The following is a 25,252-nucleotide window of genomic DNA, read 5'->3' on the forward strand; positions in this document are numbered from 1 at the left end:
TAGGCCGAATCATATTTTGTCATAGTTTAATACTGTTTATTGTGTGACTTTAATTGAGCCGAATTTCCGTAGTTATTATGGAATTTCTGTTACTTACTTGAGAACTCTGGTATATTCTCAATCACATGTACTATACCTAATAAAAATGAAGAACCACCCTACAGTACTTTCTTATCTGAATGTGACATTAAATTGTCTAGTCAACTATTCACTTCAATCAAGAATCTAGAATACACACCAACCATGAAATTAGTTACTGTATCATTCACACATTTAATGATTTCAATTTCTGTTTAATTATTTAGTTGACTTGTGTACACAGTGGTATACTAATGTGTTATTTCCTTCGAGTATCATTGATAAAGTACTTATTAAATGCTCATTCATCCTTTTAGATATTTTCGTGAAATCCAATCTCAATTTCGTTTAAAATGGCAACTTTTTATTTAATTAATATAAAATAACCATTCCTGAAGTGAATCAGAGAGATATTTTAGTGAATCTAACAGCAAAGTGACTCAACACAAATTCTAATGTAATGCTTTATCTAAATCCTATTGTTGCTAGACAGACAGTAAATCTATTGTTCTTTGTGTCTAGATAGTGACCACATTTTGAATGTAATGGGTAATCTGGAGCTTGGTTGGCCTAGATAAAGGGGAGTGTCTGGAATCCAGACAGTTAAATGACATTTTCGCTCATGCTTATCTCTAGACATGCCCTGGTCAATATTGATTATTTTTTCGAATTTTTGATAAATAAATAAAATGTATAAATTAACTGCAAAATGTCTGGATAGTGCATTCAGACCTTTTGCAGTTAAATGGTGTTTTATTTAAACATTGCTACTATATAATGTCATAGCTGTAAAATGGCTGGATAGTGCATTCAGACATTTTGCAGTTAAATGACATTTTTTTCAAACATTGCTACTGTACTATATATTTATAATGAAAGTTTATGATACCCATACTTTGTCTAAAAAGAAGAAGATACTTCAAAAGCTGCATGTTAGGTTTTTTGTCTGAAAAATGTTCCTAAGGCCATGTTCTTATCGTCTGGCAGCCCGCTCTAATTCTAATCAGTCAGACCTACTTTATTGCATTATAAAAAAGTTAGTTACTACAGTACAACAACCATTCGGATTAAAAAATCTTTTTATCATGTTGTCTTCTTGATTAAAATCTTTTTTTTTTGTTTTTAAGGAAATAGTTGTTGCAGGAAAATTAAATTAAAAAAATTAAAATATTTTATTCCTGAAAAAAAAACCATTAAAAAAAATTTAATATTAGAAGCAGGTTGAGAAACTGCAGTAACTAGTAGAATAATGTTAACATTATTTCTAAAGGATTAGTTTATCATATTAACTTCCTAATTAAAAATAGTTTGTTGTTTTTAAGGAAATGATTGTTACAGGAAAATATTTGTTTCTAAAATAAAACATTTTTATAAAAATTATTTTTAGAAACGCATTGAGAAAATCTAACATCTAAAAAATTATTTCTAACGGTTTATTTTCTTATTTGTTGTTTTTATTTTCTAAAAAAAGCCATTAAAAAAAATAAAACTGAATTGAATTGACCTAAAAAAACACACCTGATTTGCTTCAGCACAAATGCCGACTAAAATTAATATTAGTAAGCACACCCTCAATTTTATTCAATGCAAAGTATAATCATGGAGTAAAGAATAATTCTTATTCGTTACTCCATGGTATAATATCAATACCAACAAAAATCATCAAGGTTACAAACATCTTGTTTACATGTTTATGCAAGGACAAAATAGTAAACTTCTATTGTTAGTCCAGTTTACTAGTGAACCTTATATAGCACAGTCAGGAACAATACATTATAATACAATGTAATGACCTTTGTTGAATAGGTGTGTCAATTAATAGTGGACTGATTACAGTAGTTAAAAATGTCAATCAATTTATTTCATTCACAAATTATTGAAGGTCTAGGACTACTATAATTAAACTAGCATAAAGTTCAGTACAGAATTTACAATTTGTGAATACTGTATTTTATTTTGATGATTGTGAATTCATATCAAATTGCTTAGTATATAAATGTGGTGATTTTGTAATTTATGATGAAGTTTTACTACTAGTACTACATAGAATAAAAAATTTTAGTTTATATAGGCCAAATAAAAATAAAATTGACATTTTTAATGAGGGACTTTTTTTTAATACCTATTGTTTTGACAAACTAAAAATGGTAAAATTTAACCATCATTCATTTTGGTAAAATGTAACCATCATTCATTTTGCCCATATAACACATAACATCAATGTCTGTTTTTCAATTCTGAAACATTTATTTCATTCTTCCTGGAAACATTTGTACGAAAAGAGAATTAGCCAAAAAATTAAGGGAAAAAAAAAATCACAACCAAAACATCGGAAACATTATGTATTTACATTGGATCTTCTATCCTGTATGATAAATATCTTTACCCTGTATATATTATCATGGATAGTTACTGTACCATCATGGCTTTTGATAAAAATGATTTTAAGTTTATTAGTCACTGCATAATGTATTTCAAAGAAAATGACAAAATACTTTGTCAATGTGTCTGCTGTCCTAATTTATATAAGATTGCTTACTTTTTTATAGTCAAAGTAGTGCATATGTCACTGGTTATCAAATATTACTCTCTGTGTATAAAAGACCATTCACAGGAATATTTATGAAACTTTAAACATGTCACCTCTTTGTTTGGTTTCTTGGTGTGATAATCCCTATTGCAGCTTGAACAACGCTGAACTGCGATGGGGTGTCGGTGAACCTGATATAAACCGCAGCCCCCAATAACTGTTGTAATGTCGACAGGGCTGAATTTGAATCAGAACACCAGGGTATCCCCTACTTATCGCAAGTGATTTACTGGGTCCTTTAGAGTGCACATGAGTAAAAAGTTGTTATACATAAAGAATTCTAAAGATCTATGGTCAAGGAGAGAATTGAACCTGTGCCAATATTATGACCTTTGGGCCGACCATGCCTTTAACCGCTTGGCAACTCAATTCCAACCGTGAAGAATTTTTGTACGCATTCGTAGACTGTCTTTTTAAAGTATCTAATAATATTTTTTTTTTATTCAAAATTCAAATAAGATTAGCTGAGAATGATTACATAATTATGAGAATGAAGGTAAATTTTTATTGCCTTTTAACAAATACCAATATAATCTAAAACTATTTCAAAATAATCATAAAATTTAAATTTTTTTTACTTAGATTCAAGACCACAAATTGACCAATTTAAGTTTGATATGGACGATGCTGAAGCGGCCTCTATGCTTATCTCACTTGGAAATTCTAGGTCTGGTACTCCATGCTTCAAACCAATACAAACACCTATACCACCTTCACCCAGATCAACAACACAATCGCCTCAGTACAGAATGAGGTCAATGACCTTCAGTCCTATCAATCATTCAAATTCCTCGCATCACAACCGGTATTGGAGTGCCAGCGCGCCCATGTCGGGGAGGTCATCTGTGGATACAAGCTCTCCTGGAAATGCTCATCGCTTAAGTGCGGGTCAGACACCAACTTTCCAAAGCAGTTTGAACTTTGCAACACCAGTCAGCCCGAATAAATTAAAATCGCGTATGGAACAAGCGAGGGCGATGAATAAACACTTAAGTGGTAACAGTGATGATTCAGGTCCTGAACATTTAAGATCACCTTCTTATCAGCAAAACGTGTCATCACCGCACCTGTCGCATGTCATCTCGCCTCCTCAGATCATATCACCTCCCGCACAGACTTCAGTTTCTAGTGAGAAAGCAATCAGATTTGAGTTCCCGCCACCGCAGAATGATAAACTTCGTGCAGCATTACTTGCGCCTAAAACACAAAAACCAACCGTGGCACCAGAAACTCTGCAAAATCCACGAAAGGAATACGAGAAAACCCCATGCGGTGGAAAACCGAGGGATAAGGTATTACGCAATGCAATGAATCAGTATATGGCAAAACCTGTGAGCGCTCCTTCACCAGTGGCTACCAGTCCAGCAACAGTTCAAAGCCAGGCTCAAATGCCTTCATCTACCCCTGAGCAGAAGACAACTGTCACTGCTCACCCTACACCATCTTCCCTGTTACCAGTGATGCCACCTGGTGTCCCGACTCAAGATAAAGATACTAATGGGCCAAAATCTGCTGGTATGTTACATAATGATGAACAATAATGAACAACAATACATACAATTAGAACAAATTTAAACTTCTGATTAAAGATAGTATGATTAAGAAAAGTCATAATTTATTGCTTTCATTAAAATGTCATCAATAATGTCAATAATAACTTACTAATGTATAACTAACTTATCTGAATAAACTAAACCAATAATAGCCTTATTCTCCTCAATGAGTGATGTTTACTAGAAAGTCACTAAACATCCTCTCCATAAATGGTACAGTCCAGTAAGCAGCAGTCATAGACTACCAACACTCGTAGGCTGACAATCACCATATATATTTCTTATCATAATATCCTAATTTTTCATATCATGGTGATCACTACCTTCATTTTAATTTCATCATAAAGTGTAGAATAGTATACTTTACCATGTTAAATGAATATCAAATCTCTTAAATTTTTGCAATGTTACGTTTGACTGGTCTTAATGTACATTATTGACATCTTAAAGTACATTTGATATTTATCTATGCTCTTTTAATTGCTTTCTTACATTTCTGTGTTGCCTTAGGTTGGAATGGCCTTAATGTACCACCGGGACATGTTCCAGTTTTCCACTGGCATTCGTTGATTCCCATTTTCTCATCGAACGGAATGGAGAAGAACAACAATCTGGAAGTGGTGGACCAACAGCAGCTAATGCAATCTACAGGCAAGTGTTTAGTTAACATACCAAGCATGTTACAATGTTATGCACTACGTAGCAATATAAAAAGCTGACTAACTGAGGTAGTTTAACAGTAACAGAGCATTTATTAATTGTGCTTTGCGGAGACGTACTGCTTTATTTTGTTACCACCTACTTTTTGGCATTCTCTAGAATTCTCTAGCTGCATCCCTGAAAATCTTCAAATTATTCTCAAACCAACATGCACCACTACATACTGTACTGTAATTTTCTTAAATTTGTTTACAATAATTAGTTGCTGCTTGCCAATTCCAGAGCCTAAGTTCAAATCCTTTACATAAGATTTTCCTGACAATGCCACCAGTAAAGCAAGAGAGTTTTAGAAGTATGGATTTATTTTTCGTCATGTTGGATGTGTGTTGAATTAAAAAAAAGTATTTAGGCAATGTTCACTCTTATATTTTCAAATACTTTATACAGTTTCACAATGAAAAATATCTATTGCATGTTTATATTCTCTGTATAATATGTAGATGTGGCAGTAGGCAGTCCTGACCTGCATGTAAGTAGTGGATCATTGGCTAATTCACCAATCAAATCACTCAGCTCACCACCGCCGAGTAAGCGACGCTCACAATCGCTTAGTTCATTGCCAAAAGATTCTCCAGAAAAAGAACCGAAAAGTCCGAAAAAGGTAAAATAAATAAAACAATAAATAAAAATACAAAATACATTGACAACATTTTGAGAAATTAATCTGATTTTATTAATGTTTCACTCTCTGTCATTTTAAATTTTTACAGAAGGATAAATCGCATGTGCGAAGGCCCATGAACGCATTCATGATATTCAGTAAACGTCATCGGGCGTTGGTTCACCAGCGGCACCCAAACCAGGACAACCGAGCTGTCAGCAAGATTCTTGGCGAGTGGTGGTATGCTTTGGGAACTAAAGAGAAACAACAGTACCTGGACCTTGCGTCACAGGTACAGTAAAAAAAGTTCTTTTTCTATAATATTTATTTGAAAACAAAGAAAGACAGATAGATAGATGCTGTGTTTACACGCACCATGGAGTTAACTTCCTTCTGTTCATGCTTAGTCTAAATCATATCAGAGTTACAATCTCTTTTGTGATCAGTTAATTCTCTTTTAACTCTGTGTCGTAAACTGCGATATAACTTTGATTGTAACTAAATAGATAGGTACATTCAATGTAACTATGATGATGGGTTTCAGAATGTTACTTCAGACAAGCTCTTTCGAATATATCGGGTGTTTAACCAATGTATCTCGGATGTTTAACCGGTGTATCTTTTGTGTTAAACACAGAACAATCTAAACCGCAATGTAACTAGAGAAAAGAGCATGTAAGTGTAGTTAATGTCATTGGTGTATTTATTCAAGGCAGTGATGGAAGAGCTTACGCAGGCCAAAATCGTTACACCCACCTTAAAATTTATTAATAAACCTTTAATCCTGCACAGTGTCAATTCTCAGCTAGTTCTGAATTGATAAACCTTAGAAACTGTTTTTTTTTTTACAAATGTTGCCACCCACCTTTGGTGCCTACAGGAAAGGCTCTTAATAAAGTCAAATATAACCTAGGAATGTTTAATTTGTTTAAAAGAAAGTGACGCGTATGTAGTAATGTAAGTAATGACATTGACATTATCAATATGCTTAAATTTGTGATTAATTCAAATGTTGTATTTAGGTTTAATAACACAAGTATTTTGCCAGTATGTTTGTCCATAAATTGTTCTACTATATTACACTAACAAATGTAAGACCAAATGTTGTTTAGACCAATTTCTTTAGAACCACTGAATGCAATGTTCGGTAATTCCTTTCAAAACCAGTTTAGAGAGTGGCTAGCAATTGCTGTTACCTGTCAAAATGGATGGCCACTATCTATAGTAAAAATAATTATGGCTATTACCATATAATGGACTACAATTTTTAGTAAATCATATTCTATTTTTACATCTTTTATATATTATTAATATTCTTATATGACTACAGTAATATTATGCATTCAGTATTTTCAATGGTATGACTAAATTATAATATTATTAATTTGTTATTGTTAACCACCTTTTGTAGCTTTTTTTGTATAATATTGGTGATATCTGTCATTTTTATATAAATAACAGTATTGTTATTGACAATCTAGCAGTTTTAGAAGCCATTTTTTTCTTCTTTGCTTATCAGAAGGTCTATTAAAGTCATGTACAACATAAATGCTATAAGACACATTACATTAGTATTTGTAATAATATTGTTTTACAATTGTTTTGTTGAAAATGCCATTTTAATGTCACATCCAAAATTGGATCATGTTATTAATATTTTGATTATGCACACTTGTTTATTGTTAGGTGAAAGAGGCTCATTTTAAAGCCCACCCAGACTGGAAATGGTGTAACCGAGAACGTAAGAAGTCTGGAGACGGACGGAAAGAAACTGACAGAAAGCTGTTTATATCGGATATGGCCAGCACAAGTGGTATGACCAATATTTTGTATATTAAACTATATACTGCGTGTAATATATATTGTTTATGATGAGATAAAGCCTTTATGAACCCATTTCTAATTTTTAAAATTTTCTTCCCAACATATATGATTTCTTTCAAAATTCCCCACCAGGATTATAACAATAATTAATAATAATGAAGTTGATTAAAAAGTTATTCATTTCTAAATTACATTTTAAAGTTAAAAGTCCTAAATTCAGAGTATAAGTTAGTTTTCTAAATCTTACTTAGAATAACATGACTGTCTTTTAAGGCTTCTAATAAAGTTTAATCTGTTACCTTTTGTTTATTGACATTTAGTCCGGGTTTAGTAATAAATGTCATTTCGTGTTGCACCAGCTATTTTAACCCAAAAAAATTATTTGTTTATGTTATGTTAGTCTAAGCCTTCTCATTAAAATGGTACTATGATAAATTGCAACGTAAGCACAACAGACGTTTATCAGTATAAAGCTCTATCTACACTATCAAACTAGTTTGACAAAAAAAAGTGTGATGTACCTAAATATGGTAGCGATATGCCCAAATATGGTAATGATATGACATCATCATGTCCATATATGGGCACATCACATTTTTTTGTCACATAAAGTTTGAAAGTTGAACCAAGTTAAACACTTATTTGTTTTTATTTAAACCTATTGTACATTATTACCTCATAAGTGACTGATTCTCACCTCTTAAAGTCACTGTGACAACATTTAATCTCGACATTTAAATGTTCAATAACTGTAGCATTTGGAAAACTTACAACAACATAATATTTTAATTTGTTTGCAAATTTCCACAATTTATTATGGCGCATATAAATATATGTATGATGAGGGCATGTAAGTTTGATTTTGTTCCGTGTGTGTACAATTGAGGGCTTGTGTTTTCCACCACACCATGTAGAGAGTATTAAAGAGTGACTATCCAATTTGAACCTTAGCATGAAAGCCCCAGTGGCCTAATAGTAGGATGTCTGCATATCAAGCAGAAGATTCCGGTTTCAAATCTTGATCACAGATTACTTTTGTCAGTATGTCAGAATTTTTACATACACTACTTTTAAAATGATATGTTTAAAGCAAAATATGTTCCTATTTTTAATGCTCAATTATAAAAAAAAAAGCTTAGATATTCTAATATTTTGACCAACAATTATCACTGTATGTAGTTTTTATTTTGGAAACTTTATTTATAAGAAACTAAAGAAATGTCTTTATTTTCCAGATTCTGTTATGGATGATGTTCATACTGCTACAACAGATGACATCAAACCTGGTATGGCTATAAACCAATCAGATGAACGAAGACAGGAAAAGCGGGTAAATTATTGTAACATTTGTTGGAGATTCTTTTATTATTTCAATTAATATTTTTGTTGGAAGTTTTAGTTTTTTTGTTGTTGTTGCCACATCTGTCAGCTATTCCTCTGTTTATGGTGGCCTGATTGTAACACTATAAAATACATTTTAGTATGATAAGACATTTTTCAAACAAGCAAGTTTTTTCACTATCATTTGATTTTTGTACAAACATTTTTGTTGACCATTTTTATTTTGAATTTTGCACAAATCCCCATCAGATAAAATATATAAAATAAATGTGTTGCATGATTCAAACTGGCATAGAATCACACATGAGCAAGTACAATAATTGTGCGCTGTTCCCAAGAATACTTTCTTGTTGAAGTAAATAAATTTCCTTCTTCAGATTCAGCTGAAGCTACCAGCTAAGAAACGATCTCGTAGTCTTTCAAGTTTTGCACCCACTAGTGACCCTTCGAAGAAGGTAGCTAAACTAGTTTTTTTATATAATCAAATAATTAGTAATATGAAACAATAGAACAATGAAGTCAAATGTTGGCAAGTTTAGTCAAACTAATTAATTTAATTAGTAAAAATGGATATGCCAAATTGAGTATATTAAATAATAAAAGAATAATGTATTTAAAATTTACATGTATTGAACTTAAAGCAACAATAACCATATCAAATTAAATTCTGAAAACTTAATAATTGAAGTTTGATAAAATTGATATCTTTGCCTGTATTGATGATAAACAGTATTTTCTGTCCACCAACATATTATTATATATATTATTTTATTATAATATTGTTTTTCTTTGTTTATTTTTTCTGCACTTGCTTTACAAACTTATTTAATGACCATTGAGTATGCTAAAATCTGAAACAAATATAAGTGTACAATTAAGTATTTAAAAAACAGAAATTTAAGACCTTTAAAAAATAACTCATTACCCCTCTTGTACAGGATTCTGTATCAGAAAGAGAGATTAAAAGAATGATGGAAGCTAAAGCAAGAAGGCGGACAGAATCTGAGGAGACGCTGACAGACGATGAAGGCATGGTCATATGTGTAGATCAGGAGGACGATGATGTTATCAGTAAGTGAATGATGTACTTATTTATTTATTTATTTCTGTATAAAAAAACCATATATATACAAAAAGCAGCAGAAGCTGAAAGTATTGCATTTACATAAATACTGTATAAAAAGTACACAAAAGCATCAAACATTAACTTAGAAAAATATTAATACATTAAGTAATAAATATTTATACAAAAAACATTCAAACACGAAATAGACATACAAAAAAAAAGGGAAAATCAACCACAGCAAAAAATACCTTTAATACCTGATTTGAACCTTTGTTCAGCTACAGCCTATTGCACTACCCTCAGATATGTAATAGAGGCATAAATGCCTGGCTAGTGATCTATAGGTCGTGGGTTTTTCAGTTCTCAATGTTTCATTTTGTCAGTTGTTCAAAACAACTGACCAATCAACAATTCAATCAATTAAAAGATAATTATCTTTGCTGAATGGATGAACTATTATAGAAAAAACACATGGGTCAAGATGTTGACTTTTTCATAACTTATTATGCGCTGCTACTGTAAGTAAGCATTTGCATATCAAAGTTATATTAAAGCTTTTTATATTTGTTGTTACAGTTGACTCCGGAAAGATTGAAATGCGTAAACAAGATACTATCGATCTTCAATGCGAAGAAAAGGTTGCTGACAGTGATCCAGAGACGGAATCAGACGAGGAATCAGCCATGCATAATAAGGCCTTCCCACAACAACGGTTCTCGCCAATGATCAAGACTATATCCGACGTTGCTTTACGACCTAAGCCCATAAAGGCCAAACCTGACAGCAAGACTTCACGAGGAAGTGATCAATCTGATGGGTGTGGTAGTGGAAGCGAAATTGTTGCTAGGCCCGTTGGTGGGGTTAGTGATTTCCAACCGACAGGTGCAGTTTTTAAGGCTCATTCACCGAAGGGGCGTGATCCAACCCCGACTGGTATGGCGAAGGCCTTCCATGAATATCAACCACCTAAAGATTTTTCTCAATCATGTAAAGAAGTGCCACACACCAGCACCTATCTACAAGATAGAATTACAACAAATACGGTTTTAGAAAGAGTAACCCCTAAAATTGAACCGCCAAAAATTGAACCAGAAAGACCATTTCTAACAAATGAACAGAAGCTGATAATCAACACCAGCAATGCACCAACATCAATGCAGCTTGCAATTGGTGCCCCAGCTCTGATATCAACAGCTCCAGCACAGATTGCCAAGGTTAACCATTCCCAACCAATATTCCTAACAAATACTCCAGTAATGGCAACATTGACCCTTAATCCAGCTGCTACCAATCCAAACACTGCTTCTGGAAACATTCAAGGACAACCCTTTGCAACTGCCATAATTGCTGATCAATCATACCTTTCACATTCTCAATCCCCTATCAACCCTGCCCAGCATCTCTTACAAGCTAGAATGCCATCACAAATCTCCAGCATGACACCGAGTTCTCCCAGACCATTGCAAAGTTCACAACAGACGATTGGTGTCATGGTGAAAGGTAAAACTAACCTACTCCCATTACAAGGAGGAGCTAGCGTACATTTACCAGCCAACCAGATGTTATCAATTACTAATCAGCCAACGTCTGTTGGGCAAGTGCAGTACATTCTCCCTACACATGAAAATCCATCTACTTCAAGGTTGCAGCTTGCAACCACTCCGAATCAATCAATTAATGTTGGTAGCAGGTTCCAGTTTGCTCCTGGTGTTCAAATTGGAACCACTCAACTACAACCACAACAAACTAGTGTACAAGTTAGCTCATCAGGTAACATTGTCACTACGCAGCTCCTTCCAGGTAACAAGGTGCAGGCTACAATTCTACCAATGCCATCTGCAACTTCGCAGGTAGTTAAGTTTGCAGCTCCTGCAACCCAATATCCTGTTGCTATACCCAAAAAGAAACTTGCTGTGATTAAACAGAATCGTGTAGCAAATGCACCGCAGCCTCTGACACTGATGTCGCAGCCATGCAGCCCTAAGGTAACAATTGCAGCAGGATTCCCAGCAGCAGGTATCCCAAGCAACCATTCAGTAGTAACACCAGCGGTCACAATACAACCGAAACTTCTGCTGCCATCAACCACAAGGTAACTAGTATGTCTCTTCGGTTGCTTTTAGGTTTTTTTTTTCTGCATGTACAGACAACTCTCCTATTACTGTACCAGGCACTCTTGAACATAATTTTTGGGAAGTCTGGTATTCTGAATCTGAACCTTTTGGGGAGCTCAAGAAAAGTCTTGTTTTGGTAGACTTTCCGTTTTCAAAAAGTTCGGTAATTGGAGAGTTGACTGTGCACATATTTTGTACTGCATATTTCAGTGCATTTTATTCTCACAAAGCTTCAGGAAAGAATTGTGAGAATAAAATGAACTGAAATATGCAGTACAAAATATGTGTATGTATGTTTTAAATAAAGTGTTAAATTGCCTGCATGTTAGTATGTTGATACTATGCATACATGTTAATATTCTCCTTGTAACATCCTGCAGTGCTGTTAACCTTATCACATGTAAAGGGTCACGGTTCATAGAACCAACACATTTTAAATGTGTAATCCATTCCCATCATTCATTTTGGTCATTTTTGGTTATATTAATTTATACGCTTATATACATCTTGCAGGTACAGTATTATCCAGCCTATTGAAACCACACCATCGTCACCTGTTGTCATGGCAGCACCTGATCAACTGAAGCCACTGACGCCAAGAGCTGTCATTCCACCAACTGGATTTGTCTCTCCTTCAGTAATAAAGACCAGTGTTTCACCAGGTATGTCTCTAAGTAAATAGTCTTCAGAATCTCATTTGAGGAAGCTTACAAATGTCATTTTTTGGTGAATAAAAAAAATGTTAAACCCAATCATTCTGTTTTTTAGCTGGTATGCGTACTCAAGGTAGTGTGCAGCAGGCTATCAGACCAAAACCCACATCACACATGTTGCCGCCTAAAAAGGTTAGAGCTGCTCTGGCGATGATTCCAGTGGTAACAACATCATCTGGTGTCTCACCATCTGTCATTCAGGTTGGATCAATACCACTGTCAACATCTCTACTGCAGAGCAAACCTTTAAATGCATTAGCCAGCATTCCAACAACATTAATGACCACACAGGTTCAGAGTTCACACCTGCCAAAGCTTCTTCCAAAATTGCCAATTAGTCAGGGAGTTGCATCGGCACAGACAGTGGCGAGTAGTAAACAACTCAACGGTGGTCATGTTTCAAAGAATAAGAGTAGTGTTACTCCTTCATCTGGGAGTTCAGTTGCAATGAAGAACATAAGCACTGTGGCAGAAACGGAACATGCTTCAGATACGAGAGCAGTACCAAGTAGTGTAGAGCAGGTTAAAAAGAATCTTTTTAAGGAAACCAAGGGCCAAGATGGGAAAAGTGCAATCAACGATGGGAAAGTTGCAATGAATGAAAAGGGTGATGAAGAGGTATTACGTTGTCGGCAGGGAGTCGTTGCTGAGTGGAAAGACAGCAGGGACGTAGGGTTATTGACATCACATGGGGGTAAAGACATTGAGAAAGCTTCTGAAGAGAAGAATACTGAGGAGCCACAGAAGGCAGGACCAAATGGAGACTCAAGTACAGAAGATAAGAAGCATCGAGCATGTAAGGGCAAGCGGTATAGTGAAATGGTGACTGAACTGAAGCCACCCAAAAAAGACAAACGGGTAAGAATACTGTCATATCTATTTAATAAACATTGAGTATCTTTTCCAATGTTTCATTACCTCGGAGCTAGGAGTGTATGAAGATTTGCTTGAAAGACCTTAAAATGAATATCATTGTTGAGATGTTGAAACTACTTTAATAATTGGAATTTATTGGAGTTAATTATAAGTGTAACTGTATGTAAGAGCCTAAAATTTATTGTTAAGAAGTTATTTTAAAGATGTATTGTCCCCCTGAAAAATGATTTTTGTAAATTTTTGTTGTTGAATATGCCATTTTAATGTCACATAATAGTTATTGACTTCGACCAAAAATTGGATCGAACAAAAAATTTTTTGACCTGAAAAACTGGAATTTAAAGCAAAAAAATGGTCAAATTGGCTGCCAGCCAATGGATTTTTGGTTGAATTTAACCATTTATCATGTTATTTTATAAGTAAAAACATTATTTTTTCTATTTTTTTTTCTACGGAAGTAATTCACTTTATTAAAACTACAAAATAACCTATTCAAAGTCTGATTTAATTAATCTTCATTTTTCATGTTTTTGGGGGACAATACATCTTTAATATTAAATTTGTTTCCCTAGTTAAACAGGGTTCATTCAGTAGATGAGAGCAGTATGGATGTTAGCAAGACTGAAAGTGCATTGGGCAGTGATTTTAAAAGCAAAAAAGTTGTAAATACAGAAAGTTGCAATAAGAAAGAGAAGACAATAGAAGAAGAACATAAACCAAAGAATGGAGATACTAAAGATGAGGAACATATGCAAGCAAGTGAACGGAAGGAGAAGAGTTTAAAGAATAAGAACTCTGGCTTTGGTCAGGGATCTGGAGCAGAGAATGAGCAAGCTAGTGGATCTCCTAGTAATTCTGTGATTAGGCAAAATACAGATGCTGGCATGGAAAAGTAAGAAGACTGATTACTAAACCACTACTTAGCTGCACTACCATTATTTCTGTAGTAGTGTAAGCAGAAATCAAGATGCTTAGCCAAAATCAATCCTTTTAAGCTGGCTTGAAAGGGGGAACTCCGGGCATACTAGTTGTATAATAACACCAATTATATTTGGTAAAACGAATATCATGAAATAAGCCCCATAGACATTTTTTTGATAGAAATTTTAAACCCATAGCTATCTTTGAAGGCTTTTCCTTTTTTTTTTAATTTGTTGTATGAACAATACATTAAAAATGTTTTTTCTGACTTTTTTTTCAATTTTACAAGGAACATTGAGAAAAAAATATTTATGCTGAGCTATTACTAACTAATGCTTTTTTTTAAAGAGTGCTAGATGAAGTAAATTTTGAAGCAAGATTTGCACAGTTACCGGAGTACCATCCAGAGGAGCATAAACAGAGCATTAACTCTATACCGTTGACCCCAAATGTCATCGTCAGTAGTTACAGACGCAAGCGAAGGAACTCTCAAAGTAAGTTATTACTTTCACCTTTCTATAGAACCTTTCTATGGAAATTCAGTTCAATGTTTTGATGCCGGTGGAAAATGACATAAAATTTGAATGAATAAATAAGTATTTTTTAATAAAAGTTGTTTGTCTTGGAAAAGTTATGGAATTTTTGTTCTCTCCAAGTTATGAACCCTGGTATTTTGTTGGGTAAGGAGGGCCAAACAGGGATTGTAGGCAAGTGGGTTGGGTATATCATGTGTAACAACAAACATTGTCATTTCACGTATTCCTTTTTTCGATCATCACATTTACTACAACATTTTATTTAGGAACCTTTTTTATTTTGACAAACTTTAGGCAGTATTGATGACCCAACATCGCCAAAGCTGCGGTCACCATTACGACACCAGCCAGCTTCAGATCCAGGGGTGTTGGGTAAAGATGAGAACATCTTTAAGTTTGGAGAAAAGACTGGTACAGGTTTGGAAACCCTTGCAGAGGCGGCTTCTATGCAACGTTCAGGTATCAAGTGTTATTTGGTATTATATTACCTTCTATCCAGCTAAACATGTAATAGAATTGATTGTCCTTTTATTTTTTAATATACCATTATTGTAAATCCTGGTAATTCCCACTTTATCTCATGCCATCTGGTCTATGCTATACATACCCCATACCAGATCAAGAGCTTAAGTCTCTCCATCTGCCATTAAGGCTATAAATGTGTGGTTGGCATCCAGAAATTAATTGTTTGTTTTATTGTTTTTTTTGTACTATAGTTGGTTATTCATGTATTGTTTTAGCCAAAGAATTTTATGTTTACATGTACTACATAAATTTGATCTGAATCTAAAATTAAAATTATAATGTATTTATTTGAAGGTGATGAAGTTGAAGAGGACGTTGATGACAAGACTGTGTCAAACTCTCGTAAGATTCTTGACCACCGTAGGATACTGGTCATGCAGTTGTTTCAGGACCATGGCTACTTTCCTAGTAGTAAGTTCATTCTAATTTTGCATTGATCACATTTTTTAATAAAAAATTTATTTGTAGCACATTGCATGGACATTGGTCCCAGACAAGGACTAGTGCAATAATTTTTGTTAAACCCTGTTTACGACATACTCTGTTTTAGTAAGCAATCAAGCTATGTATGTTAACATTTAGAATTTTGTGTTGCGCTTATTTTTTAAAAATCATTTTTTTATTTATAGCTTCCGCTACTGCAGAATTTCAAGCTCGCAATTCATCATATTTTCCAACTAAAATGTGTTTGCAGTTGAAAATACGAGAAGTACGGCAGAAAATTATGCAACAAAACCAACAAGGGAGTATGGAAACCGATGATGAAACGCCCACAACACCAATGTCGCCAACATTAAAACCGCAAGCAATGATGAAAAACTCGCGATTACCGCAGTCACCGGGTTACTCAAAATTTACATTTACAACAACGTACCAGCAGTTTACGGACCACAAATCTGTGTCTGGTTCGGGTATAATTACAGGTAAATTTACTCTGTCGCCCTCTCCAAGCTCACCACATTCTAAGTCGCCAGTTCCGTCACCAGCAACCATGTCAAAGTTCCAATTTTTTCCACACTCGCCATCAGGAAAGTTTTCATCGTTTTCCAAATCTCTTGGCGGTTCGCAAGAGAAGCCAATGTCACCATTGGCAAGAACACCGACAACACTTGTTAAGAGCATCTCCCCTGGTCCTGCACATCCGATCATAATTCAACATCGACAAACTCCAAGTCCAGGTGTGTCACCACTTGTAAGAGGAGGTTCTCCAGTTATTGTAACTGATAATAGGTCTGTTATGAAACCATATATAATACCGATGACGTTCTCACAACCAAGTACCTCATCAGTTGCGTCAGTGGCTGGATTAGCACATGGTGGATTAACTCAGACTGGATTAGCTCAGGCTGGATTAGCTCACACAGGATTTAATCAGACAGGATTAGCTCAGGCTGGATTAGCTCACACAGCATTAGGTCAGACAGGATTAGCGCAGGCTGGATTAGCTCACACAGTTATCCAACAGTCATCACCAATATCTTCAATTCAGCATCATCAAAATGTTCTGCAGATGCAAAGAAACCAAGCACAAAGCCCTAGTCTGCTGTCATTTGTATTACCTCCAGGTATGGTTCTCGCACAAGCACCACAGCCAGTTATCAACAACCAACTACCAAGAACAGTAACCGTTATCAACCCTACTATCCCATTGACTTCAAGTCAAGGCTTAGGGGTCACAACCTCTGACCTTACTCAATTCAATGGAAATGGCACAGTTCATTCCCATAAGCCATAAAAGGTACTCCACACATCATGGTAATTGATTGAAGTTTATTTTGAATACGTAAGAGATACTGAAATATGATGATAAATGTTATATTTGTAAAATTTCGTAAACGGAACAAAAGGTGTTTCAATTAAATGATATAAATATATTACTATTCTATTCTAACAATTTTATCGATGTAAGATAATATATTTGAGAAATGGTTTTAACAATTAACTATTTAAGTTGATTACCTTTACATTGTGTAAAGCCAGTGTATTTTTAAGTTTGATTATACATGCTCTTTCTGCAAGGATAGAATTGGATAATAGTACAATAGTATTACTGCCAGGCCCACAGTGAGCAGGCTTCTATTGGACTTATTGGCAGTGAAAGAATGAGTTTATCACCTTGATTGAATTGTGTGCTAGTTTGTGTGCTGGCTTAGGAAATTGTTATAAGATTGAAGTTGAACGAGTGATTTTGAACAGTAGAATTTTTTGAAGCGGGCTTCCTCCAATTCGACATCAGTAAAGTTTGTTTAGGCTCTGCATGAGGGTTGAACTTGATTCTCTGCAGTGCTATAGTGCTATTTCGTCATCATCTAGCTGCAGAGTGTTGACATCAAGGACTGTTCCATTTACAGTGTAGGCCTAAAGCGTGGTTCCCACTAGGACGCAACGCAATGACGTAAGTGCAACATACATGATTTGACCAATCACAAGCGATGGATTACTTGAAATGTTGCTTGTTATTGGTCGCTTGCGTTGCGTCTACGTCCTTGCATTGTGTCACTAGTGGGAACCAAGCTTAACTCTTTCCAGTGGCTTACTGTACGCACTTGTTATACCTGATTCACACTACACAATGTATCACAATGTTGCAGTGATATCTCACCAGATATAAGTCGCTTTCACACGTTCGTACCAACGTAACAATTTTTGTAGTGTGAATCTGGTATTATTGTAATGTAACGTGGCAGCTAGAATGTCTTTCAGGGAGATAAATATCTAATGAACAATTATTTATAACACAATTTGTAAGAAGATATTTTAGTGGAGGGAGTGATCAGTTTTGCATGTCAAAGAGATTGAAAGTGTATGTATGTATGTATTATTCCTTATGTACAAAAAAAATGTATATCAACATGTTTTGTTTGTGTGGGTTATGCCCATTTCTGATAAACATGACCGTACTAATCGAATACCAACACAATTTTTGGTAGGCCTATGTGTAATTTATTTAATTGATATTTTTATATGATTATGATAGATGCAAATTTAGTAAGATACAGTTTTTAAAAGATATGGCCAAATTTCACCACAATGTACATTATAGCTTTCGGTATGGAATCATGCTTTCATCCAGCGCATGGTTCTTGGGAGTGCTGTTGTATTAAACCTGTGCTTATGCCTAATAATACAGTAGATCAAAACTGGTTGATCGTCGACAAACGATTTTGTTTTTTAGCCAGTCAGTCTCAACAACTGACTCGGTTCTGTTTCTTAGTCGATTCTTTTTTTCTTTCCACCAACACTTTAAAACCTTACTTTTTTTGTGTAATATGTAAAAAAAAAGTGGGAAGGAGCTTTTGGCCTCCAAAAGGGAAAGTGATTTGGGAACATTAATATTTCTATATTTATTATCTATTAATCTTAAAGACCTTTTCACGATTTTTTTTATGTAGAGAATTTCAAAACCATTGAGTTTTATATACTTTTATAATTGTGAACTATAAGATTCGTTGACAGGCAATAATCTAACCGAAAGGGATATACAGATTATGTACTGTAATATCTTCCGGAAAGAAGTCGCATTGTAATTGCAAACAAGAATTAAAATGATTTAAAAAAAATGTTTATACAGTGTACTGTATGCTAATGAGATGCACTTTTCTTTTTCATGTTGATTGGCCTGATCACTTAAAGTCACTACTATAAAGTTTGCTTCTATGCTCAATTGTATGTTCTCATGTCAGCTTTCCTTGCTAGGTATACCGGTGATGATGAATGCACTGGAAGACTACTTTACTTTTATCGAATTTCCATGTCAAAATTATTCTACTGCAGTAACTGCATGTTTCGCTCTCTCGTTCCATGAATGATTTAGACAGCTTTTTGCGTGAAACAACTAATAGTGATAATCGTAATTTTAAAACAAGAAATATTTTTTACGAAAAACGCCGCTCGACTTTTTGACTAACAATTTTAATCAATGTTCTTCAGAAATGTATGTACCGGTACTGCATTAACTGCAGTAAAACAATTTTGACATGATCCCTTAAGTAGCTGATCTTGTTTAGTTTAGTTGATCGGATCGGTAGTTGTATCTTGATTTCTGTAACATTAAGTGTTTGCTCTGATCTTCACGTTATTTAACCATCGATATATTGTACCGAAATGTGAATGATTCAATGTGAAATTAATTGAACATTTTTGCAATTTCACTAAACGTAGTTATGTAGGCTACAATTACAATAATATTCCTTTTCTATTTTTTTCCTCCTAAATTTTAAATATTTTAACATGTGCGAAGTCTCAATATGATCTCTGTAGTAAGTGTGTGAAGGAACTATATTTGTTAGCAACAGATTAATATGTATATTATGATATAACAATAGTTGTATACATTTAAAACTTACCTAAATGTAGATACGTTTATCGCAACTTTATTTTTTAAAGGTTACAAAATTAAAATTTCAACCAAAAACATGAAATATACTGACCCTAATACCCATGGATTTATTTTCTAATATTATGGGTTTCTTTTTGTGTTTCTAATATCATGGGTTCTTTTAACATCAGATTTTGTTCTTCGAGTTTTCTCTTTACTCTAAAGTGTACATCTACGGTATTACGAGTTATTTTAAGACGAGAGTGTGATTTGGACATTTTTATTCTTCGATTAGTTTTACTTTATTTAAAAACTGAAATTTTTACTGAACAACGTGTTTAAAAAAGCGTGACGACGTGAGGCGCTCTGTATTATTGTACCAGTTACTATTATTATTGAACATCGCCTTTAATAAACTGTATATTGTTGTTGTTGATCACTAACAGCCGGTTCGCGTTCGATATCATGTCTAGAGAAAATAAACATCCTGCTGTATCGTGTCTGCTGACTGCAACAACCGATAACAATAAGAATAGGCTATTGTATAGTGTCAGGAGAGAGGCTATTCATCTTATGGAATTTATTGTCCGTATAGACATGATACTATTTGTGGTAATCCACTGGTAAATTTGAATGATTTTCTAAGCCATTTCTATTTTACTCCTTAAGTATAATAATCAATGATAATATAATTAAAACATTATACGATATTGATTTGATAAACTAAAATCTGACGAGTAGTGATTGATAAGTGATAAACATGTTGGTATTGGTTTAGTCTTTGTATAGTTTGATCATTAGGCCTATAGTACAATGATATGTAAACATTACCAATATTCCATTATTCCTATTGGGTTCATCTCAGCCCCTGTCCTCGTTGAAAGACGAGTGAGCGTCGTTTTGTGGCAGACACAATGTAAACATTGCCCGCAAATGTAAAAATTACAGCAAATGTTAAAACGTGTCATCAGATCAAATGTAAGATCAACATTTGTGGACAATGCTTACATTGTTATTACTGTATGTGTCGTCCACTCCTATCAGCATTCAGTCCATTTAGGGTTAGCTTAGGAGTCCCTCACATTTATCACAGTAATTTTATCTTCAAGTAGAGGTAGTCCTATACTTGTACAATTTGTATTGCTTGAGATACCTGTCTGGGTTTATCTCATTTTACAATATCTTTCGCAGTTTGAACCTCCTATCCTGTTATGTTATGTTATGTACCACTTCAGCCTACTCAGTAGCAACCAGTATCTAGTCCTATTCCGTAGGGTCTATAATATTGTTTCAAAAGGTACTGTAATTTGCTTACTAGCCTGTAGACATGTTAGACCCTTGATAATATCCATATTTCTACTTACATTCGTGTCAACGTTTAAAAGTTATAGGCCTAAATCCAAAATATTATTATGTAACTGCTTTCTATTGGAATTCTTAGCCAGCTGAGTTCTGTACATTTAAATTACTGCATTCAGAATGCGATTCTCAGCGTACTAATATATAAGATCTATAACATGTAAATTCAGTTTGAATTTCTGTAGTTGAATTCTATTTCTTTATGGATAGTCGATGCCTTACATACACAAGGTAAGCTGTGAGCCTTGTACTTTCTCATTATTATTATGGTCCCATTTAGGCTCAGCTATTTACCCGGGTAAGTTTGTTTCATGGGCCACGCAGTTATTGCTAACTTTTAGGCCTACATACTTGCCGTGTCAATAACTAAGCCTGAACGAACACTACGTAATTTCAATGATATTTTTTAAAGACTTAAGGTGTGTGTTATATGTATAGATGAAGTTTAAAACTACCTAAGAATTTGTAATAATTTTTATTTGTAAGAAAGTAAGAATGATAGTAGGTGTTTGAAATCAAATCGCACTACATCGAGACGAATACGGCAACATGATAACCAGTTTGTTCACGATCTAAGCCGACAAATGCCATTCTATTATTAGCGAGGTGTCTGGTTTATTCATATATACCCATACCACAAAACAATAACTATGGAATTATAAAACTATAACACCATATTTTAAAATTTAGTTTAATCAAACCTAGGTAATCGAACAGCATTGCCTTGATAAAACCTACCTCCATGGTTTAACTCGTTTAATTTTTATAATTATTGAACAGACCTTTTCGTACACTTGCATGAAAGATGTGAACGTATACAGCATATACTGTACATGTATTCACATTTATTACACTTTTTGATAATCGATCTATTGATCAATCAAATAACATTGACCATTGTCAGTTTCTGGAATCTGAAAAAATAAAATAATTAATAATGTAATTTATACGAATTCTTAAAATGTTTTTCCCTAATTTGAAAATTATTGTAATTAGAAAACAACTGGTCGAACCCTTCTATAAGACGTGTTTGTTTTAAATCACTTTTCGATATATTTCCGGCATTACTTTATAGATAAATCGTTAGGCCTAAATTAATCCTGAAATGTTAAACTGATAGTTGTGGTAGTTATTATGCCGTGACATATCGATGCAGTGCGAGCCGACTATACGCACCGATTTGTTGAGACAGTGGATATTTCTGTTTAAGAGTGACTGATGTTGAATGGGTTTGATCGAGCGTCATCGATAAAATGAACACTGTAGTACTGTATAAGAAACATGAGAGATGATGATACTTTTGGGAAATAAATTTATTATTTTGTAAAATTTGTTTGGATTTATTTACGTTGTTTAACTCAAACGAATGCCGTTTGGTATACTTTTATTTTTTTTATTTGATTTCATTTAAAAACCAGAAACAACAGCAGAAACAAATCCGCCACTTAAGCTTGGTTTAACAGATACAGATTCAACAAATTCTGTTTTACAATGTTATTTTTGCAATAATGATAATCTATATCATCATTTATAGCAGTATGTATGACTGTTCGATCAGTCATTATACTAGTATATTTTGTATCTTTTTTATCTAAATACCACAGTATTAAACTTATTGAACACAAAATACCATAAATACACTACAGTACTTTACTACCGGTAATTGTTTTTTTTTTTCAACCACAACAATCATATCAATACATAACCGATGAAAACGCAATCGTATTACATTTGTTTTAACTAAATACCACAATATTAACCTATTTGAACACAAAATACAATAAATTTGTACTCTACTACCAGTATATTTTCATGAATTTGACTACCGGTAAATTTAATTTCTAATTAACGCAATCGAATCACATTTTTTTTTTCATTTATTTTATTCGACAACAAACGGTCGCGTCAGCAACAGAGCGCCATAACACATTTTGGAGCCTCTTAACTACATACAACATAGAGCAATATACGGTACATTATAAAAGTGAACGAATTAAAGAAATGTTTATATAGGCTATACAGTATAAAAGATTAACATGCCTCTAATTAAAAAAAATGTAAGCTCGGGTTATTTATGCATTGAAAAAATACGATGCTGGATATTTTTATTTTGATATCATTTTGTATAGGAAAAAGACATCCCACTGCCGTGTCATTGTGTAAATTCAATGCCGTGACCAGGATTCGAACCTGGGTTTTTGCGGCCACAACGCAAAGTACTAACCGCTATACTATCACGGCGAGCTACGTAGGATATATAATCGTAAACCAATTGTTTTAAGTTTTATTATTTCACCTATTAATCCTGGTTAATTATTTATAGTCTTGATTAATTGTAATGGTAATTGCCAGTAAATATGAATACAAAATAGCAGGGACTCCACGTAAGGGAAAAAAGCATGGAGCTGGACTCGTCTGTCGATTATCTGTATAATGGCATTTGTTATTATGGCAATTAAAACAATCGGACATATTTTGAACTGTGTAAACGACATTAAATATAGATTTAATATAGGTGTGCAGTCAATGTACACAATGACATATTTATAAAATTATGTGATAAAAATCTTTAAAATACAATAATCAAGCATTTCCGATTTTTTAAATTGCAATAAGAACACATTTTGGTAAAAATTCGAACTTGTCTTTAAAAGTTAATTTTACTTTTAAAAATGAATTCTCCTATTGTTTTTTTTTTGTGAATCCTAAAACGATCTTTACTTGTTCATATAACCAAAATCATGATCTGGATTCAAGTACATTAATTAAATATTAACCATTTTCCACCAATAATTAAACTGAATACAATTGTCTTCCATACACCGTTTTAACTAACCATTATTTTTTCATATATCCTACGTAGCTCGCCGTGATAGTATAGCGGTTAGTACTTTGCGTTGTGGCCGCAAAAACCCAGGTTCGAATCCTGGTCACGGCATTGAATTTACACAATGACACGGCAGTGGGATTGATTTTTATTTATATTGACTTGATATTATCATGTCCACCTTTTGTATATTTTGTTTCTTATATTAAATTATTTAACTTTTAATTATTTGAACAAAAAACAAACACACATAAACAATATTTAACAAATTACCATAGATTATAATTTCATCAATTTAGCATTATTTACAAACTTAATTTAGATTTGTTTAAACTTTAGTGTGTAATAACATCAAATTGAGAATACCCTTATTAAATAGTTTACTGTTTGAATGGTACCATTTTAATTAGCAATCTATTAGATATTTTGTCCTGAAAAACAATTAATAGACCTTCGAAATGTCAGATAGGCCTAATAGTTATTTATTTTGACCAAGAATTGAATCGAAAAAAAATGATAAAACCGTAATTTAAAGAAAAAGTCAAGCAAAAGAGCTAATTGTCTGGAAGTCGATTGTAGTTTCGTTAAATTTTACTTTTTATTCGTATTTTTTTAAATAAATGAAAACATTTTTGCCAAAAGTGAATAACTTGATTAAAACTACAAATATTTTATTTTACCTCATATTATCTTGAATAAATATTCAAAATCAAAACATCGTTTCTGTATATAACGAAATTTAAATGTAACTATTACTAATGTTATTGCCTGTTCACACTATATACACATGTTCATAAATTATCAATTATACAATTCATATGCCGCCTGCGTACTATATCAAAAGTGTGAATTGATAAATAGTACGCTGCGGTTTTAATTTATGTGACCATATTGAACAAGTTTTTCTACATTATTCTCAAAGGCAAAATCTAATAGAATTCGAAGACAAAAAGGTTGTTTTGAATTCAAATACAAATTCAAAACAAATGGACTTGTTTTCAAAGATTATTTTTACCACTTAATCTTTAATAGGATGTTTCTGAAACAGTTTATTCAAATAATTAAAATCTTACGACATTATAAAACATTATGGAAAGATATTGTTTGTTGAGAGGCGACGAAACTCTCTACGGTTTAGAAGAATAAGATAGAAGCCTGATCCAAAACAAGGCTTGCTATGTGTTCAAAATAGCATTATCAGAAATGAACAGAATAGATCGGAATATTATATACTTGTATATTCTGAAAATTCAAACACCAATAACGATTTTAAAATAATGAGAAATAATA

The 25,252-nt window shown here is 33.4% G+C and overlaps 1 protein-coding gene and 2 non-coding genes across 3 annotated transcripts in view; 2 read left to right on the forward strand and 1 right to left on the reverse strand.

Moving 5' to 3' along the window:
- LOC144851018 (protein capicua homolog) overlaps nt 1-22,464 on the forward strand; it is a 36,014-nt gene extending 13,550 nt beyond the window's left edge. The window contains exons 3-18 of the mRNA XM_078708542.1: nt 3,251-4,183; nt 4,732-4,872; nt 5,382-5,542; nt 5,652-5,834; nt 7,229-7,355; nt 8,602-8,696; nt 9,085-9,162; nt 9,646-9,778; nt 10,350-11,865; nt 12,401-12,549; nt 12,656-13,458; nt 14,049-14,368; nt 14,746-14,891; nt 15,228-15,392; nt 15,753-15,869; nt 16,088-22,464. Coding sequence (XP_078564668.1) covers nt 3,251-4,183; nt 4,732-4,872; nt 5,382-5,542; nt 5,652-5,834; nt 7,229-7,355; nt 8,602-8,696; nt 9,085-9,162; nt 9,646-9,778; nt 10,350-11,865; nt 12,401-12,549; nt 12,656-13,458; nt 14,049-14,368; nt 14,746-14,891; nt 15,228-15,392; nt 15,753-15,869; nt 16,088-17,193 — 6,173 coding nt within the window. The 3' untranslated portion in view covers nt 17,194-22,464. The remainder of the gene's footprint in view (nt 1-3,250; nt 4,184-4,731; nt 4,873-5,381; nt 5,543-5,651; nt 5,835-7,228; nt 7,356-8,601; nt 8,697-9,084; nt 9,163-9,645; nt 9,779-10,349; nt 11,866-12,400; nt 12,550-12,655; nt 13,459-14,048; nt 14,369-14,745; nt 14,892-15,227; nt 15,393-15,752; nt 15,870-16,087) is intronic.
- Nucleotides 22,465-23,304: 840 nt separating this feature from the next.
- On the reverse strand, nt 23,305-23,376 carry Trnah-gug (transfer RNA histidin (anticodon GUG)). Its single transcript has one exon. It is a non-coding gene; the product is annotated as a tRNA-His (tRNA).
- A 625-nt stretch (nt 23,377-24,001) lies between these two features.
- Trnah-gug (transfer RNA histidin (anticodon GUG)) lies at nt 24,002-24,073 on the forward strand. The gene has a single exon. It is a non-coding gene; the product is annotated as a tRNA-His (tRNA).
- The last annotated feature ends 1,179 nt before the right edge of the window (nt 24,074-25,252 follow it).

Source organism: Antedon bifida, chromosome 8 (genome assembly GCF_963402885.1).
Source record: "Antedon bifida chromosome 8, ecAntBifi1.1, whole genome shotgun sequence".
NCBI lineage: Eukaryota > Metazoa > Echinodermata > Crinoidea > Comatulida > Antedonidae > Antedon > Antedon bifida.